General features: G+C 34.7%; 1 protein-coding gene across 1 annotated transcript in view; it reads right to left on the bottom strand.

The window, feature by feature from the left end:
* Positions 1–21,909, bottom strand: part of Wnk1 (WNK lysine deficient protein kinase 1) — a 140,332-nt gene that overhangs the window by 78,351 nt on the left and 40,072 nt on the right. Inside the window, 1 exon segment of the mRNA XM_047550993.1 lies at positions 11,868–12,040. Within this exon segment, the coding sequence (XP_047406949.1) occupies positions 11,868–12,040 (173 nt within the window).

Raw genomic sequence — 21,909 nt, 5'->3', positions numbered from 1 at the left:
CAGAGTTCAATCCCCAGTACTACTAAAACAAAACAGACAAAACAAAAATAAGCCAAATTGATAAACTCTAAAGAGATTTAGAAAAAAAAAAAAGTCAGGTGCAGTGGCACATACCTGTAATCCCAGCAGCTGGGGAAGCTGAGGCAGAAGGATCATGAGGTCAAAGCCAGACTCAGCAACAGTAAGGTGCCAAGCATCTCAGTGAGGATCTGCCACCCCCCGCCCACCGTCTCTAAATAAATACAAAAAAAGGCTGGGGAGTGGCTCAGTGGTTGAGTGCACCTGAGTTCAATATCCAGTACAAAAAAAAAAAAAAGAGAGAGAGAGACTAAACAACAACAAAAGTCAGAGCAAAAAAGAATTATTACAACTGACACAGACTACTATGAACATACCAACAAGTTTAATAACCTAGACAAAATGGACAAATTCCTGAATATATGCACCTTACCAAGACTGAATTATGTTTAAGTAGAATTTATTCCAAGGATCCAGGGACAGTTCAACATACACAAATCAATAAACATGATACACCACATCAACAGAATGAAGGACAAAAACCATATGATCAACTCAATAGATGTAGAAAAGACATCTGATAAAACTGACTTCCTTTTGTATTAAGAACTCTGAACAAATTAGGAATAGAAGCAATGCAGTTCAACCTAATATGGATCACAAACAAAAAGCCCACACCTAACATCATACTGAATGGGGAAAAGCTGAAAGTTTTCTAAGATCTATTACAAGAGAAGGATGACCACTTCACTTTTATTCAACCTAGAATGGGAGGTCCCAGCTATGGCAATCGAACAAGAGAAAGAAAAAGAGAATCCAAATTGGAAAACAAGAAGTCAAATTGTCATTGTTTGCAGGTGACATGATCTTAGACATAGAAAACTGCAAAGATTCTACCAAAAAACTATTAAAACTAATAAATAAATCTGGCAAAGTTGCAGGAAATAATCAACATACAAAAATCAGCATTTCTATACACAAACATCGAATTATCTGAAAAGGAATTACGATTACTACAAAAACAAAGCCTTGAAATCTGATATAGCCAAAGAAGTGATAGTGAAACTACACAATGAAAATTATGAAGCACTGATGAAAGAAACTGAAGAAGACAACACGAAATATTGGAAAAACATCCCTCATTCATGAATTGGAAATATCAATTTTGTTAAAAGGTCCATAATAATCTCAAAGCAATCCATGTATTATGTAATCACTATCAAAATATCAATGACATTTTTCAAAGAACTAGAAAAAAAACCCCAAAATTTGTACGTAAACACACACACACAACACTCTCTGAAGAGCCAAAGCAATCCAGAGCAAAGAGAACAAAGCAGGCAATGTACTACCTGACTTCAAAACATACTACGAAGCTACATAATCAAAGCAGCACGCCACCGGTATAAATACAGACATACAGAGCAATGGAAGAAAACAGAGAGTCTAAAAGAAAACTCACACATCTACAGCCAACCAATTTTGATAAAGGTACTACGGACAAGCATTGGACAAGCATTTTCTTCAGAAAATGGTGCTGGGAAAATTGGATATCTACATACAGAAGAAGAAAATTAAAACTTTTTCTTTCCATATATGAAAATCAACTCACAATGATTAAAGACTTAAGTGTAAGACCTGAAACCATGAAACCACTAGAAGAAAAACACAGGTGATGCATCAAACAAAAGCTTTTGCACAGCAAAGGTAATAATCAACAAAATGAAGAGAAAAACTACTGAATGGGAAAAGATATCTGTAAACTATAAATCTGACAAGGGTTTAATTTCCAGGCTACTTAAGAAATTTAGCTGGGCACAGTGATGCTCGTCTGTAATCCCAGCAGCTCAGAGGATCATAAGTTCAAAGTCTTCCTCAGCAAAAGCAAGGTGCTAAGCAACTCAATGAGATCCTGTCTAAATAAAATAGGGACTGAGGATATGGCTCAGTGGTTGAGCGCCACTAGAATCAACTGGACATAACTTGCCTATGTTCATATATAAATATCAACTAGTGTGTCTCCACATCCCATCAAGAATGGGATCTTATTTAGAATTAGTTATACTCCATGTATGCATAATGTGTCAAAATACACTCTACTGTCATGTACATCTAAAAAGAACAAACAAACAAAGAAAAAAGGGAACTGCCAGGCAGGGCAGAACATGCCTATAATCCCAGCAGACTCGGGAGGCTGAGGTAGGAGGATCACAAATTCAAGGTCAGTCTCAGAAACAACTTAGTAAGGACCTGTCTCAAAATAAAAAATTAAAAGAACTGGGGACATTACCCTATGTAAATTTATGATTACACAAATGGTATGCCTTTACGCCATGTACAAACAGAGAAACAACATGTATCCCATTTGTTTACAATAAAATAATAAAAAAAAAAAAAAAAAAAAAAAAAGAACTGGGGAGGTAGCCCAGTGGTAAATGCCCCTGGGTTTAATTCCCAGTACGCAAATTAAAAAAAAAAAAAGGCAACAGACTTATGCACATATTTCTCAAACAACATACAAATAGTCAGCAGCTATTTAAAAAAATATTCAATATTGCCAGGCACAGTGGTGCACCCTGCCATCCCAGTGACTCAGGAGGTTGACGCAGAAGAATCACAAGTTTGAGGTTAGCCTCAGAACCTTATCAAGAACCTTAACAACTTACACACTGTCTCAAAATAAAAAATAAAAAGGACTTGGCACTGACAGTGGTCAAGTGCCCTTAGGTTCAATCCCCCAGTACGCAAAAATCAAACAAAAACACCTCAATAATGTTAATCAGTACAGGAATGCAAATCAAAACCACAATGAGATATATTACCTTGCTCAATTTATAGTGGCTATTATCAAAAAGACAAAAGATCCAAATACAGGCAAGTATGTGAATAAAAGGGAATCCTTATATACTGTGGTAGGAATGTAAATTAGTAGAACCATTATGGCAAACACTAAGGAGGCTACTCAAAAAAAAGAAAAAGAAAACATGGAACTACAATTTAATCCAGCAATTCTACTACTATCTAAAGGAAATAAACATACCCAAAGGAAGTGAAATCACTAAGTTGAAGGGACATCTATCTTTGTACATGTGTCAATTAAAAATGCCAAAAGTTAAAAAAAAATTTAACACATCAAAATAGTTATCACTGAAGGGTAGGGTAGGGGCTGGCTGGCAAAGGACTTAAGAACATTTTCTAACATGATGGAAAAGTTCTGAGTTGGGTACCATGGCACTCACCTGCAATCCCAGAAGTTCAGGAGGTTAAAGCAAGAGGATCACGAGTTCAAAGCCAGAATAATAAAGGAGGCCCTAAGAAACTTAGTGAAACTCTGTCTCAAAATAAAATATCAAAAAAAGGACTGGGGATGTGGTTCAGTGGTTAATCACCCCTGGGTTCAATCCCACCCCACCCCTGCAAAAAAACCTGTTACACAAATGAATGCATTGGTCAAAATTCAAATATATAATTCTGACTTAAGCTTTTTAATGTAAGTAACTTTCACTGGAAAAAGAAAGTTTATAAATACTGTAACTCTGGTTAATGAAATGCATACTAAAAAGCTTATGGGTAAAGTATAGCTATATGTATTGTTTGTTTTGGAATAAAATACAATAGATTGATGGGGGATAAATAGATGCACACACTATGGTAAAATAAATGTAGCAAAAAGTTCATAATGATATAATCTAGGGGGTGAGAATGTAGTTATTCATTATAGTTATTTCAACTTTTCTGTATAACTGAAAATTTTTATGATAAAATACTGGGGGATATATATTTGTCATTACGCATCCTTATAAATTTCTTATTTTTAAACAAAAGAGTAGCTTAATGTTAACTTTATCATCTCTTTCTCTTTACTACCCCATAGCACTTCTCTACTTACAAAAAACCTATCTATCCTTTAAGGCCTAGTTTTAAATAATTTTGGTAAAGATCTTCAAGATGATTCCAGTCAGGAGGAAGAAGTCATACCTTCCTTACAGCTGCTATTAAAATGGAAATTACACACATGCTTTGACTCACATTTCATTTTAGGAACCTATTCTACAGGACACGTGTATAACATGGTGGCTATAACATTGTTTGTAAAGAGAGAACATGAACAAGAAAGGGTTCCACAAAAGAAGTTCCACAAATGGAACTTCTCCAAATTCAGAGAAGCTATATGATACAACTAAGAAATGGTGTTGAAATATTAATTAAAGCTACAACAACCTGTCGACTTGAGAGAAAAAAAGTGGCACATAGGACACTGCCTTTTTTTTCCCTCCCTCTTTCTTTGAGACAGGGTCTTCAGTGCAGACAGGACAATGCCTCCCACCACCCCCCATCCCCACTTTGAGACAGGGTCTTGTTATGTTGGCCTGGAACTTGGGATCCTGCTGCCTGTGTCCCCAGAGAAATACTGTACCTGACCAGGTAGGGCACTTGGGGGTGGGGAATCTGAAATGTTCTTCCTTATGGCTGATTCTTACCAACTGACTCAGAAGGAAAGTCCTACCCTTATAATCAGAGCTTCAGTTATCAGCTGAAATATTTTAAATCAACTCACAGTTAAGTAGGGATCATTATAATACCTATTCTAAAAACTGGAAAACTAAATGCTGAGAATAATGGTTGCAAGTGGTAGAGCACAGTAAGTCTTAGCTCAACAAAGAGAATATCAATAAAGAGAAATTTAAAATAGAAACAAACACAAATTTGGGAGCTGAAAAACACAATAACTAAAGATTTATTAAATAGTTTAAAAAACATATTTGAGCCCATAGTAGCAGCAGCAAACTTTGGAAGATTGGTCAAATGAAAGTATCCAGTCTGAGGGTCAGAAAGAAAAAATAGTGAAGAAAAATGAACAGAGCCTAAGAGACCTGTGGGACACCATCCATCAAGCTGACCAAAACATGAGCAATGAGGGTCCCAAAAGATAAGAAGACAAGGGAACAGAAAGCAAATTTGATAATGGCCACAAATTTCTCACACTTGGTAAATAACACTAATCTAACACTAAAAAAACTTAAACTCCAAGAAAGATAAATGCAAAAATATCCACAATAAGACATGTTCTATTAGAACTGTCAAAAGACAAAGACTATGAGAGAACTTTGAGAGTACCAATAGAGATGTGATTTACTGTGGTAAGTCAATTTCTCAGCATAAACTCTGGAGGTCAGACAGCAGTACCATGGCATATTTAAAGTGCTGAAAGATAAACAAAAACTGAGGGATGCCGGATATGGTAGGTAGTATGCACCACCTGGGAGGCTAAGGAAAGAGGATCTCAAGTTTGAGGCCAGCCTCAGCAATTTAGAGACCTTGTTGTAAAATTAAATTAAATTAAAATCAAGACTTGGTTGTAGCTCATTTGAAGAGCATTTCCTAGCATGTGTGATGCCCTGGGAGGGAAGGGGGAAAAAAGGAAGGAGAGAAGAGAAGACAACAGAAGAGGAAAAAAAGGAAGGCTAAAGAGAGTCCTTCAGACTAACATAAGAGCTGGACAGTAACTTGAAGCCATAAGAAGGAATAAAATCTCTGGTAAAGACAACTATATTGTTAAATATTAAAAACAAAATTAATGTGTTTTGGTTTATAATTCTTCCTTTGACTTCCTATATAACTGAAAAGACAAATGCATAAAATGATAATCATAAATAAGTTGATGGGCACACATCTACAAAGATAATTTGAGATAACATGAAACGGGATGAAAGCTGTATGGGAACAGAGATTTTTGTATGCTAGCAAAGCTAAAGTTGGTTTCCAACTAGATTGTTAGGAATTTACAATGTTAATTGTGATCCTCATGGTAACCACTAGGAAAATATCTGAAAATATACAAAAAAGGAAATGAGAAAGGATTCACAAGATATACCACACACAAACACAAAAAAACCAATCAATTAAGTACAAAAGAAAGCAGGAATGAACACAATAAAAAAGGGTACAGGATGTAGAAAAAAACAGCAAAATGACAGAAACCATTCATTACCACTAATTATAGTAAATGTGAATATGCTAAACTCTCCTATCACAAGAGAGTTCAATGGAATGAATTTTTAGAAAAAGAGCTAACTCTATGATGTCTACAAGAGACTAGCTTTAGATCCAGAGATACAAGTAGGTTGAAAATGAAAGAATGGAAATAGTTATTCCATGCAAATAGTAAAAGGGTAAAGAGACTAATATTAAACAAAATATACTAAAAGACTGATGTAAGAGATAAAGAGCATTATATTTTGATAAAAGAGTCAATTCATCAAGAAAATATTACAATGGTAAATACATACAAACAACAGAGCCCTCAAATACACGAAATGAAGCAAAGCAAACAAAGACAAAACTGAAAGGAGGCATGGTAGTTCTATAGGAACAGATGAAGACTTCAATACCCAACTTTCAATAATGGACAGAACATCTACATAGATGATCAATAAGGAAATAGAAGACTGGAACACTATAAACTACTTAAAGTTAACCTACATGTACAATGAATACACCACTAAATGAGCTGAATACAGTTTTTCTCAAGTGTTCATGGAACATTAAGAAATCTCAAAAAAAAAAAAAAAAAGAAATCTCCCAACAGCTAATCTCAGCAACTCCAGAGACTGATGCAGGATTCCAAGTTTGAGACCAGCCTCAGCAATTTAGTGAAACCCTGAAACAAAATAAAAAATAAAAGGGTTGTGGTTGTGACTCAGTGGTTTGGCGCCCTGGGTTCAATCCACAGTATCAAAAAAGAAAAATTAAGAAATTTCCCCAAAAAAAGAAAGTACAGGATCAAATGTCTTCACTGGTAAGTTCTACTAAACATTTAAAGAGAAATTAACATAAATCCCTATCAATGCTTCCAAAAAGTTAAAAAAGAGGAAATATTTCCTTCAATCATTCTATGAACCAGGATTGCCCTGATAATGACGCCACAAGAAAACTAGAGACCAATGTCTCCTATAAATATAGATGCAAAAATCCACAACAAAATATTAGCAAACCGAATCTAACTATGCAATAAAAGCATCATACTCCATGATCAAGTGGAATTCATTCATGAAATGCTGGTGATATTTCAACACTAAGAACATAAATAAATCAACACAATCTACCACATTAACAAAGAGGAAAAATACCACATGACCATCTTGACTGATGCAGAAGAGCATTTGGGGGGAGGGGTGGACAGAACAAATTTGGAGAAGTCACAGTGCCAATTTTCAAAATTTACCACAAAGCTTCAGTAACTGAACAGTGTGATAGTGGCATAAAGATAGTTATGTGGACTGCTGGAATAGAATTCATAGCCTGTAACCCCAGTGAATGAGAGACTAAAACAAGAGGATCGAAAGCTCAAAGCCAGCCTCAGCAACTTTGTGAGGCCCCAAGCAACACAGCAAGACCCTCTCTCAAAATAAAATATAAGGACTGGGATTGTGGCTCAGTGATAGAGCACTTATTTCACACAAGCAAGGCACTGGGTTTGATCCTCAGCACCACATACAAAACTAAATAAAATAAAATTATAAAAATAAATAAAATATTAAAAGGGCTGGGGATGTGGCTCAGTGATTAAGTGCCTCTGGTTTCAATCCTTGGTGTCCCCCCTTCCCACAAAGATAAATATATAAAAATAAACTTTTGTACATCCTAAGACATTATCAAAGAAGTAAAAAGATAAAGTTTAGAATGGGAGAAATAATTGCAAATCATGTATTTCATAATGGTCTAGCTTTCAGAATATATGAAAAACTTTTACAAATTAACAACAAAAGCAAATTCAGTTAAAAGTGGATAGAAGATTTGAAAAAAAAAATTTTCTGAAAGATATAAAAACGGCCAACAGGTATGTGAAAAGTGAAACAACATTATCAGAGAAATTCGAAACAAATCCATAATGAAATCTAATAAGATAGCCATTAAAAGCCAAAAACAAGTTTGGTAGTTTCTCAAAAAGTTAAACATAGGTCTCAGGGTATAGCTTAATGACAGAGAACGTGCCTCACATGAATGAGGCCAAGGGTTCAATTTCTAGCAGTATGGGGGGAAAAAGTTAAACTTAGAATTACCATATGACTCAGCAATTCCACTCCTAGCCATATATTCCAAAGAGATGATAGCATGTATACACAGCAGCATAATGGTGCTGCTATGAAACAGTCAAAAGGTAGAAGCAGCCCAAACGTGAATCAGCTGATGAATAGATAAATTGAGGAATTTCTATGCAGTGGAATATTACTTAGTCATAAAAGAAAATGAAGTTAGTGTTATGCTATACCATAATGATCCTCCAAAACATAAGTGAAAGAAGCCAAACACAAAAGGTCACATCACATACTTTATGGTTTTATTACCTTGCTGGATATGGTCAAATGTTATATAAAGTCCCAGCTAATCCAAAGGCTGAGATGGGAGAATATTTGAGCCCCGGAATCTCAGGACAACCTGGGCAACATATGTAAGATCCCATCACAGTTGGTGGTGACCAGGGAATAGAGGAAAGGGGAAACTGATGTCCATAGATAAAAACTTTGTTTTAGATGAAAAGAGTTTTGGAGATTGCACAGAAATGTGCATGTATTAACACTATGAAACAGTAAGCTTAAAAATGGTTATGATAGTAATGTTTTTTAAGCCCCCTCCCTCAATCCCATGGATGGATACTAGCTATCAGCCAGTCCAATTCCTATTTTCAGATGGGAAAAACTGAGGCCCAGATAAATATAGCTACTTGTCCCATATCACAATTGGTCAGAAGCAGAGCTGAGGAGAACACAGGATTAACTGTAGTACTCTTAATAAACCCTCCTGCTACCTTACCTCTAAGGCACAGAAACTGAGAGATAACGATGAGAAAAGAAAACTTTTAACTTATAAAGAAAAACCCCTAAGAATTTAACGTGCAATTAAAAAATACATAGCATGGGTTGGGGAAATGAGGAGTAACTGCTTAATGGGCACAAAGTGTTCTGTGGAAATGATGAAAATGTTTTAGGAACTTGATAGATGTGAGGGTGAAACAATACTGTGAAAGGACTAAATTCCAGTGTAATCTGTATACCTTAAAATGATTTACTTTGTTATGTGAATTTTACCTCATTTTAAAAAATAAAACTAAATTCATTCCATTTCCTCAGCCAAGTGATCTAATCCATACCTTCTCATCTTATTTTTCTGGTATGGGTGTTATATTTGTATTTATATATGAGGAATAAAAACACAGACTCAAAAAGTCCACAAAGCATATTTCTGGAACTGATTCTTGTTACATTCACCTGATTTGCCTCTCCAAATGCTGGTAATGTTTCTAGTTATTCTGTACATATTCTTCCAGATATGAATATGGATATGTTTAATCTACTTGCTTAGAAATCATCAACATAAGTCATTACCTTCTCAAATATTGTTTTTCTCATTCCCTAAAAAGCTAATTAAACCTAATAAGCATTTTCAATCTACATCTTATTCTTTTAAATATTTTCTATCTTTTTTTCTACTTTCTGGTGCATTGATTTCTTCATTACTCTTATTTTAATTTACCATTGTTTAATCACTGAATTTTTTATTTTAATGATTTGTTCTTATTTCTAGAAGTTTTTCTGATCTTTTTCAATTATGCTTGTTCTTTTTTTTTTTTTTTTTTTTTTTTAAAGAAATCCTATGATTTCCTTATGGCTTCTATGCCTTCTTTTTTACTTTATATACTTCTTTAATATATCTTCACTGACATCCTTATATACTTATTATATGATCACTTTTAGTCTTGTCCATAGTATCTTTAATTGCTACAGTGCTACTATATGGTTCTGTATGTTTACCTTTATTGATGTGATTTATACTTCTACTGTGAGGTCATCTTCTTTGGAAACTATTTTGTCTATGGATGGTGTAACCAGTGAACTATGAAAATGTCCCTGGAAGGTTTTTTGTGTTCTTGATCAATATTGACATGCATTCTTTGGCTTGGGTTTCCTGCACCAAGCAGGTACTATTAAACATTAGAAAATCATTTACATAAGAGGTGGGAGAATACATACTAGAGAGGCAAATGGGGAAAAGAAAATAGGAATTTCTATTTTTCATAGGCCTCTCCTCTCATTCACAGTCTTGGGTAGAAGGGCAAAATTCTTTGTAGTTTTCACTGGGTGAGTTCTCTTTTTTGTGTATTATTCATTTTGGGGTTTTTTGTTTGTTTGTTTTTGACATTGGCTAAGTTCCAGCTCCCTTCTCTACTAAGACTTTTTGTCCTTAAATGGGCATTAAAACCTTAGTAAAACTCCTCAAGCATGATGCCTGGTATGAAATCCCAACAGACTATTGGGACATCAGCTCCTGTTTTGGCTCTGAGTTATCTTCTCCTTGCTTTTTATCTGGAGGTTGCCCTTTCCTTTTGAAACTTGGAAATGTATTGAAACAGCATAGATTATATTCTACATTTTAGTTTATTGATGGAAGCCATCCGTTCTACAGGGGCTCAGCTCACTACATTACCAAAGTGTCTCAACATGGTGTTTTAAACAAGTAAACCATTGTTGGGTACTCTTAGGCATGCCTGACAGACTATTACTGATAAACAACTAGGTATCTATACCAGTGAAAAGAATCTCAAGATACAAACATACATACAATTAACCCACTATTCTTTTTTCCTTTTTTTTGTGGATACCAGGGATTGAACTCAGGGGCACTTACCCACTAAACCACATCCCCAGGCCTATTTTTTATTTTAATTAGACACAGGGTCTCCCTGAGTTGCTTAGCACCTCCCTTTTGCTGATATTGACTTTGAACTTTTGATTCTCCTGCCTCAGCCTACTGAGCCTCTGGCATTACAGAGGTGCACCACCATATCTGGTCACTATTTTAAATTCATTCAAATATTTATCCAGTGCTAGGTGGTATAGTCCAGCAGAAGAAAGAGGTATGTGAGTAACAAGAAGCCTGGATGAGCAGGGAAAAGATGTTGCCATAAAACAAAGTCAGAGAAGTTGAATAAAAATATTAAGACTTTTCAGGGGAAAAAAACCCCAAATATTTGGCTTTTTTGCCGTAATAATCTGGAGTACTCAAGGGCACATGCAAGTAAACATACTCAGGCAATATAAGACTGTGTTTCAAAAATCTGAAATTAATCAGTTCAGTAATATTAACTAAAAAGTAATACAAGATAAATGTATAAGCACAGTGACAATTTTTAAAAATCCAATTCCTCCATAACAAACTTATACCACATAACTTACAATATGATCCCCAGTACAAGTAGATACTATTAAGAAATGTGGGATTCTAAAGGTATTCTCCAACTCTTAAAGCTCTTCACAATGGGTAGGAATTTTTGCATGCTGTTTCCCTATGAGGGATGATAGGTCTAGCTATTCTGCCTTCAATTTCTGACACTATAGGACATGAGTTTAAAAGTATTCTTAAGTGATAACTGTCATAGTATAATTTTTGGCTGACAGAACAGTTTCAAAGATGTAGCAAAAAAACAGTATGAAAGTTTTAAAAACAGGCTTTCTTCAATAAGTTTTATTTTCATTTTAACCACTAGAGGGCTATCTTAACATTTGATTTCTGGCCCCTCAGTTTTAGAAACACCAATCGATATGACTTAAAATAACAAGGTTTATTCTATAATAACTTTTCATTTCAATAGTTACCAATAAATAATTATCAACTCACTTTATATATCAGAGAACCTTGGGGGTAGAAAAATATACAAGTTTAATAATGTTTGGAAGGATTATTCCTTCCTTAATAGCCTGGGTAACAAAAGAGGCTTTGCTGGACTAAAATAAGAAAAATCAACTCTCCTCACACTTCTTGGTCATCTGTTATAATACTAATGGACTTACGTTTTAAGTGTTCCAGATGTCATCAGTTCAGTCACCAAAACAATGCACTTCTTTCCTTTTACTGTGGATTCCCAGGAATCATAGAATCGAACAATATTGGGATGCTGAAGGCCCTTTAACATTTCAGCCTCTTCTTTAAATCTCTGCCTTTCAGACTTTGTTAATTTTCGATCCTAAAATCAAAAACCAAAACAGAATGTAGTTTAAAATTATAAAACATGGTTTAAAATTATAAAATAGCAGAGTTAGATGCTAAATATGTGCTAAATCATGATCAACAGCATTAAAATAAAACAAACACTAACATTACTAGTAACATTCATTAGTCTGTCTTAAGAGTGTGAGAACAGCCACATGCCACCATGCCCGCCTGTAATACCAGTGGTTTGGTAGGCTGAGGCAGGAGGATCACAAGTTCAAAGCCAGCCTCAACAACTTAGTGAGGTCCTCGGCAACTTAGCAAGACCCTGTCTCTAAATAAAAATACAAAAAAGGGCTGGGGATGTGGCTCAGTGGTTAAGTGCCCCTAGGTTCAATTAGGTTAAGGTGTGCTTAAGAGAATTTTGGATTATAAAGTCATGCTTGAGATTATTTTAGTATCTCTACTGTTACTGTGTGCCTCGAACACAATTTCATAAGGTACAGTTAACTTGTTACTTCCAAAATTGGTCATCAGTTGCCACAGATAGGCTTCTGAGTGATAGAATGAGTGTGGGTTTTGAAGACAGAGAGATCTAAATAAAAACTATAGTTCTATCTTTGCAATAATTGGAATTTTCTTTATTTAACATCACAGGATTGTTGTGAAACTTAGGTAAACTCACAGGTATGATTTCATCAGATGTTTAAAAGTATCTGATTATTCATAGAAATAATTTATTTCTTATCTCAGACAAGGTAGGAGAAAAGCATGTAAATTATTTGTCCCTTGACAACATTCCATACAAACTGAATTGTTTTGTGAATTAAAATCGAAACTGTCCTAGCATATGTAAAATGTCTGATATGTTGTTAAATAATTCAACATTATAGATCTAGCTTAAAGCTCCCTATGTAAGTAGTTTGCCCTCCTCATTCCTACTCTTTACCCTTGAATTACCACTATCCTGAATTAAACCATCTGGGTTTTTATATCTCATGTAAAATATCTGAATATATCATAATTTATGTAATCACCTACTGAGGAATCTTTAGGCTCTTATTTGTTGTTAATACTGCAACAATGTTGTAACATTAATTTTCTTGAGCATGTATATATAACTATCCATAGAATATCAGTTCCTTTTTTTTTTTTAAGTTGTATATTGACACAATACCTTTATTTATTTTATGTGGTGCTCAGGATAGAACCCAGGGCCTCACACGTGCTAGGCAAGTGCTCTACCACTAAGCTATAACTCCAGACCCCAGAATATTAGTTCTTAACATGTGTCCACAGATTCATTTAAAGTGGGCTCACAAACTTGTATGAAAATAAATATTTTGTTAATCTTGAATTACAATTAACATATCCTTTAATTACAATTTAACATATCCTTTAATTACAAATGTAAACAACATTCAGCATTACCTGTGATTTTGGTCACCAATAGACCTAGATATTTTCATATCACATAACAAAAGGTTACAGATTGTTCAAAATCATTTACACGAATCATTATTTTGAAATATGATAGTTATTAAACTTACTACTGGATCTCACCATGCATTAGAGATGCCTGCTGTGTGATAACTAAAAACATTGATAACTTTTAATATAGTTTCGTTTGTAATCCTGTGTTTTTGTTATGTCTGAATGACATTTTGAAATCTTTTTTTTTTAAATATCTTTTTAGTTGTCAGTGGACCTTTATTTTTATTTGTTTATATATGGTGCTGAGAAACAAACCCTGTGCCTCACACATGGGTAGGTAAGCGTTCGACACTGAGCTACAATCCCAGCCCAACATTTTGAAATCTTAACCCCCAAGATTATGATAGGAGTGACCTCATCAGAGGGCTTGAGGGAGCCAGTTAATCCCTTCAGCTCTCTTTGCCATGAGAGTGTGCAGCAAAAGGCATCATCCCAAAGCACAGACACACTGAATCTGCTGGTGCCTTGATTTTGAACTACTGAGGTTCCAGAAATGTGAGAAATAAGACTTCTATTATTTATAAATTGACCCCATCCAAAGTATTTTGTTACAGTAGTCTGAATGAACTAAAACAGTCTCCTGGTATATAAATGCTTGACAACACTTGGTAGTATCAGACATTAACTTTTTTGTTAATCTGATGAGTATAAAATTATAACTTGTTGTCAATAGTAAGTTTGAGTAATCTTGTTTTCTTTCCAGACTACTTAGGATTCCTCTTCCGTAAGCTGCCCACAGAAGACAAATTTCAAGTTTCTTTATCTAATTTGTAAGAGTTCTTCATTTATCCTGACATCAATCCTTTAATGGTTTTATAAATTACAAATATCTTTTCTCAATTTGTAGTCTGTACTTTCACCTTGCTTAGTAATGCCTTTTGACTTACAGACAGATTGAATTAAAGTGGTTAAAACATCTTTTACTATGTGCAAGGTGGGTTGTGTGTCATCAGTTCTAAACACTGAGGCCATGATTTTTCTTCTTTTCCTTTTTAAAACATCAATTTGTTTTGTTTGCCACATTTGGGGAATCTACTGGGTGAGGAATTTATTTCATTAGGTAAAAGAGGAATTGGTTGTTACTTTTTTCTATATCATCAACCAATCTCCCCTACCCCAGTCCAATGAACAATTCTTTCTCTCCTGGTCAACCCATATAAGTACAGTTTTATTTCTGGACTCTACATTCAATTCCAACAGTCATCTATTCCTGCACTAACAGCATACTTTCTTAATTACAAGAGCTTAAAAATACCGCAGCCCTAGTAAGACAATTTCCTGCTGTATCCTCTCCAATGCAATCTTTGAAATCATCTTGGCTACTTTCCCAGGAAAAGAGTTAACTTTTAAAATATGGAAATTACAGCGTAAATCAGTTAAAACTATTGTAATATGCTGGGTACAGTGATGTGTGCCTGTAGTACCAGTTATTAGGAAGGCCGAGGCAGGAGAATTGCTTAAGCCCAGGAATTCAAGATCAGCTTGGGCAACATAGTGAGACCATGTCTCAATAAAACAAAACAAAACAAAACAATGACAACAACAACAAAAAAACCCTATCAGAATATTTTAAGAATTTTAACTAAAAATATGTTACTTGGAATGATATTAAGACAGTATATTCTTTCATTCAATATATTTCCCCATGTAGCGTATATTAATTTTAAACACTTTTACTGAAGTATAATTTGTCTATCACAAAAGTCACTATTCCAATCACCCCATCCCCATTTTACACATTATTTCCCCCTAATATTTTAGTATTTACCTCATTATTCCTTAAGTAATCACCTTTATAATTATCACTTACACAGTATGTGCTTATATTTACCCATATATCTTTGCTCACCATTCCATTTTACTCCTTACTCCTTTTCTCTGGGTTCAGCTATCTTTTTTTGAAATGAAATCTACTTTTCAAAATTCTATCAGTGAATGTCCATTAGTGGAAGAATCCTAGGACATATTAAAAGTTTATTTCATCCTTATTCTTGAATGATAGTTAAGGTGGATGCAGAATTCTAGGCTGGTTTATTTTCTTTCAGCATTTTCAAGATATTCAACCATAAAAGTCAGTATAAATGCCATTAGTTGTAGGTTATCTGTGTTTTCTCTCTGGTTGTTCTGAAGACTCCTTTTCTCTACTGTAACCTCTCCACCACGCATCTAGTTTTATTTATATATAATGAAACCATTGAAGTTTTCAAACCAAAAGTTCTAAGTATTTGTCTTTTTAACAGTCAGGAAAATTCTCAATTATTATCTTTCTGAATACTGCCTCCACCCCTCTTTCATTCTCTTCTTTGTAGGTTTTTTTGTATGGGGGGATAGGGGAAGAAGAGGAAGAATGTGTATGACCTTATTCCATCCTATCTTTTAACTTCTTTTAGCTTTTCTTTCAGCTACTTTTTGACAATGTTCTCAGATCCACCTTCTTATTCACTAATTCTGTTATTATACTTAACCTACTATTACCTCTTTTTTCTTATTATTAATTAATCTTCAAAGGCAAGAGGGGTGCAAAGGACATATGGCAGGGTCTCATCTCCTGCTCCAGAAATAAAGGAGAGATAATGATATACCAGACACTTCCAATGGATCCTACAAGTCTGGGAGGGCTGGGGTATATATTTGGACATCCAAAGAAAATAAAACATAGGGTCAAGCAGTTAGTCTGTCACTAAAAGTACCCATCCAGGGGGCTGGATTAAGGGAACTCAAGACACCACTCCTTTCCCTACTTTCCCCATTAGCATCAAAAACAAAGCTAATGGAGAAAGGGGGGGGTGGGCAACAAAAAAGTCAAAAACTGAAAAAGGCTAGGTAAATCAAAGGTTTCAGTAGGAGAGGGATTCTCTGGCCATCTCACAAGTCCCAAATGCCTATAGGAGAGATAGTTGTCCTTTCCCTCACTTAGCAGTAACCCTACACAAGGATCTTTCTATGATCCATGCTAATCAGTTCAATTTGCAATGATCCCCTCCAACCTCCATCCACTTCATTCCTGCTTTGTGAACAGACAAGTTTTTCCCAGCACCCTCCTTGGAACTTTCTCTCTAGATCTTGCTCCATCTCAAAATACAACTGAAAGACTGACCTCCTCTCTCAATGCACCACAAAACCCCACTTTCACATCCCTTTATTACATTTATTCCAACTGCCCAACCAAAGGCTGTGCCTGTAACAATGTAAGTCATATTCCCTGCCCTCTGAGATTCAGATTCATGGTGGCAGAGCTACTGGACCCTTGGTTATCGCTGAAATCATGCATTTTTCCACAGAAGAGACAGCCAAAGGACAAGTCAAAGTATCTGAAAAGCCAAATGATGGGAGGAAGGTGGTGATTCTCTAGCATTTAATTTCAATTCATTTTCCAACAGCATCAGTGTATTAATTTCTTATAACTCTTTTAAAAGATACTCAGTTTGGTGGTGAGCAGAGAGGGGTCTCACTTTGTTACTAAAGCTGGTTTGTAACACCTGGGCTCAAGTGATTTTCCTGCCTAAGCTTCTGTTAACTGGGACGACAGGTGTGTGCAACTGCACCTAGCTTAAAATATAAAGGCTCAATTCCATGTCATTTTATTTGAGGTAACCAGGAGTCTAATTTTGCCAAAGACTTTGGCTGCTGACATTTATTTATAGTGGTTTCTTCATGTGATTTACAATACTGGATGATGGGGTTGGCTTAAACTGTGATTTGTCTGTTGGAATCCCATATATTCTCAGTTGTTAGTATATCCCTGTATACAGTTTCTGCACTTATTTAGATCTAGTGCCTCAGAGATATTATTAGTCCACCATGACTTCATCAATAGATTTAAATTTGAAATCTCACACATGTGTGACTGCATTTCCTTGGCTATGAAGTCTCAGCATAAACTTTTTCAGCTGACTTGAAAATTTTTTTCTTAGAGCTCTTTTCCCTGTCTCAGAAACAAAACTTTTCTCTGGTATGTTCTTTCATTAAAGTTGTAGTTCTTCAAGAAAACTGACTTTATTAGATAACAGTTCCAATTCCTGCTTGGGCTCAAGATTTCATCTACAGTCAGATACCAAAACCATGCCTCATGGTCAACAAGATTGGCAACTATTGCTAAAAAGCCTTTTAATATCCACTTACATTTTCCCTACTTTAGTTTTTAGTCTCAGTTTTTAAACTTGGGAGATCAACTTTACACTATTATAAGCTCAATTATGCATTTGAAAGAATAGTTTCTGTTGTTTCAATCAAAAAATTTCAAAATATCTGATGTTTTACAGTGGTTCTTTTTTAATCAGCTTGTCTGGTTTTCCACTTACTGACAAAAGGGATTCTCAAAATATACTTTTTAAGTGTATCAATTTAAAGAAAGTTTAGATAGAAACAATAAAAATCTAGGTCACTTGTTGACCCTTATACACTCCTAAACCTTCTGAAGATTTAGTATAGCTGAACCAATAATCTTAAATTGTGAAAAGTCAATCAAATTATATTAGTAATCACATGAACCAAATGAAGTATATTTACCTACACTAAGTGATATTTTTAAAATTTTAATATATAATCTACCTGTTTAATGGTCTTTTTAAAGTACTCCTATCTTCTGTAATTATAACACTCATTTTCATTTTAGCAATTACTATGTATATTTTCTAAATGTTTGCTTAAATTTTAACAAATATGTGGATGCCCTGTGTCACACAACACAGGATATGATGAATATCAGAAACAAGGCTCTTGTTATCTAGATCTTACAATAAGAGGAAGTCATGATCTTATTCAATATAGTAAAGGGGAAAAAATATGGTGCATTGACAGTATATCACAAAAGATCCAACCTCTGTGTGTGTGTGTGTGCCCAAGCTAGAGTTGCAACCATAATAAGAGAAGAACCATTACTGGCAGGTCAACCGAAGGATCGAGTTCATGAACATGAAAATCCTCATAGTTCAATTCACATGCTTCTTCTTTCTTTCTTTCTTTCTTTTTTTTTTTTTTTTTTTTTTGCGGTGCTGGGGATCGAACCCAGGGCTTTGGGCTTGCAAGGCAAGCACTCTACCGACTGAGCTATCTCCCCAGCCCTCACATGCTTCTTTACATGGTTAAGACCATAAGAATCTGTTAAAAAAAAAAAAAAATACTAACAACAAGTTTGGAAATGTGCCTTATAGACTGGAGGCAAGGGCACTCAAAACTCTAATGATGGGCTGGGGATATAGCTCAGTTGGTAGAGTGCTTGCCTTGCAAGCACAAGGCCCTGAGTTCAAATCCCCAGCATGGCCAAAAAACCCAAAAAACTCTAATGATGAGCTATGAAATTTAAATCTGTTTATTTAAATTTACTTATTTACCCACAGTTTAGAACTACTGGAAAATATATACAGTAAGTCATTTGGAATCTTGGGACCATACATTATACAAGATAATGTAGTACAGTACAGAATATTAAAAGCTTAATGTTAAAAGTTTAAGTAAATAATTTGGGTATACAGCTTTCACAAAATTCTTATATAATTTAAAATAATACAGCATATTCAATTGTGAAGTGTTTTCTCTCAACTGGAATTTAACTTTAGCCAGAAATTATCACTAGATATAAAATAAGGCTGTAGCATAAATATTCCACATTGCAACTTTTAATCTAAAGTCTACTTAAAGGTTGTTTGTTTCATACCTACATTTCCACGTTTTCAAAAATGTTTTAAAAATATGTAAAGTTTGTACATTCTTTCTGAACACTTAAAAGTAATTTACTTATGTTTTTCTCAACTGTCCCATCCTACTCTAAGATATCCCCCTTTCTCCTAGATCCCTTAATAATCTTAAAACTAATTTTTTCCACACAGACTCTTGTTTTCCAGTCCCTTGTTTTCTGAAATTATGGATGCCAGAATGTTTTTAACACAATTCTACAATATGCCTATTAATTAATTCTTAGAAATACAATTTTGCATATTATTATGAACAATTCTGAACTCAGAATATGACACACAGCTGGAGTTCTAACTTTGTAAATATCTTTCTACAGACTGTAGGAAAAGTTGCAAATTACGGTGACCCAGAGGCACTTCTCCAACCCTTTAGCCTAATTTCTTGCTACACTAATTTTTTCCATTTTCCCAACATGTCATGCTCCTTCCCACCTCAGGTTTTCATATATGCTGTTCCTGCTATGTAGAATGCCTTTCTACCAAACTTTTCTATTGAGTTAATTCCCAGTCCTTCAATTCAACCACGTCAATGTCATTTCCTTGGTGACATCTTCCCTCACAGCCTTCAATTCTAGGGTTAAATCATTCCCACTCCATCCCATTTGTTTTTATAAACTATGTGTAGTACATGCCTCTTTTACATAGCATGTAATCACAGCAACATATACTGAATTTTATCCCCAAAGAATAAGCCTTTGGAGGCTTGTGTTCATGAAAAAGCAGTGACAAAATGACTTTGTGCTCTATCTTTAGCACCAAATAACCTAACATAGTGGCTTGTTCAAAACTTATTTACTGAATGAATTCATGGATGCCATTCCCCTATTCCCCTCCTCCCCTCTCTCCCAAAAAGTGTGGTGCATAAACTCAGGTGCATCTCTGTTAACAAGCAGTTAACATTTCCCCAGGGATAAAAGAAATTCCAATGACCTAAAAGAAAGGTAAGAATTGGAATTGGACCTCTGAGTCTCAAATACAAACCAAACACAATGACCAATTACAAAGGTCCAAACTAGCACTATTTTGATTCTTAAAAATAACTTGTAAAAGTTCATTGTAATAAAGCTGCCAAAATGTTATTTATAGCACAATTTAAAGGGGGGGGGGCAGCAGATTTCTTCCTCATTGAAAATCTACAACTAATTTTCCTTGAGAATACACTAAATGGCACAATCTAACAAATTCCAAGGATATATTTAATTTCTGTATCTCTTAATTTTGCCATGAAGTAACCTAAGATGCTATTTAATGTAGTTATTATAGATTTTTACCCTTTTGAAAATTAAGGGGTCTAATGCCATTGATTAAATTTGCTAATGTAATTTGTTTTTGTTGTTGTTTTGCAGTGCTGATTGAACCCAGGGGCCTTGCACATTTGCAAATGTTCTACCACTGAGCATATTATACCCCAGCCTGAAAGGTTTATGATCAGAAATACAGTTGCATGAGAATAGATTATCACTAAGAGGAGGAAAAATACAACCAAATTATTTGGGGCTTCTTTCAATAACTTGTCAACTTGTTCTATCTACAACCAAATCTATTTTTTTCTAAGAACATTTTTACAAAGTATCTCAGAGAAGTACAGTATTTTACTTTCATAAGACTTTTTAATAACAATAATGTACATGAAAACTAGCAAAAGCACATAAATCAATAACAAGTTTTTAATATTAATGGTTGTCAAGTGTTTCCTATTTACTAACTGGTTGTTTTACTTCATTTAATTCTCAAAAAAAGAAAAGAAAAGAAAGTCCTGTGATGCTGGTTGCAGTAGCACAAACACACTTCGCACCACCAGCCACTCAGGAGGCTGAGGCAGGAGGATCCCATGTTTAAGGTCAGCCTGAGAAATTTATTGAAACCATGTCCCAAAATAAAAAGGGTTGAGGATGCAGCTCAGGGGTAAAGCACCTTTGAGATCAATCCCTAGTACCAAACCAAACAATACCTGTTGAGTTATTTTACAGATTAAGAGACTCAGAATAGCTCCCTGAAATTCACATAGAAAAAAAGATTTGGTTCAAACCTCAGGTTCCATTTGCTATACTACACAAATATATCCTAAAAAATTTGGAAAGCTTTTGAAATTATTTTCTTCTCAAAAAATTCCTGGTGATATTTCTGTTAACTAGGAATTGTTGAAATGGACCAGGTACTAGAACTATATCTGAATGTAAAATAGTAGGAATCCCTATTATTTAAATATTAGCAACCATCAATCAAATTACTGTGAAATATTCTAAAAGAATAGCAATAAGCCATTAAATGAGATTAATAACTGATTGGCCAGTATTACTTTTTAGAACCTTTTCTCTGGCATTATCATACTGGATATTCCTGGAACCTTGATATACTACCCTAACTGTGGCATTTTTGACCTTCAGAATAAACCAGAGCTGATACAGCTAACCTACTCCATTCATTTCATTCATTCTTTCCACCTACATTAAATTGTTTTGACAGGCTAAATGAACAAAACTAAGCATCACTGTCACATGACCTCCCATAATAACATGCACAGTTCCAGACTGCTGGGGGGGCAGGGAGCCAGGCAACAACTAAAACAATTGTTCATCTCTGTGCCACACAAATAACAGTAATCACAGTACTCAGTAGATGATTTGCTGATGTAATTTCTTGAAAAATATAATGCTAATATTTAGAGCAACTTGCACGAATCTTCCTTTGTTTTAAAGAAATTATTTCATTTTAA

Source organism: Sciurus carolinensis, chromosome 4 (assembly GCF_902686445.1).
Source record: "Sciurus carolinensis chromosome 4, mSciCar1.2, whole genome shotgun sequence".
In the NCBI taxonomy this organism is placed as follows: domain Eukaryota; kingdom Metazoa; phylum Chordata; class Mammalia; order Rodentia; family Sciuridae; genus Sciurus; species Sciurus carolinensis.
The sequence above is the reverse complement of the archived record's forward strand: the minus strand, read 5'-3'. Positions and strand labels throughout refer to the sequence as shown.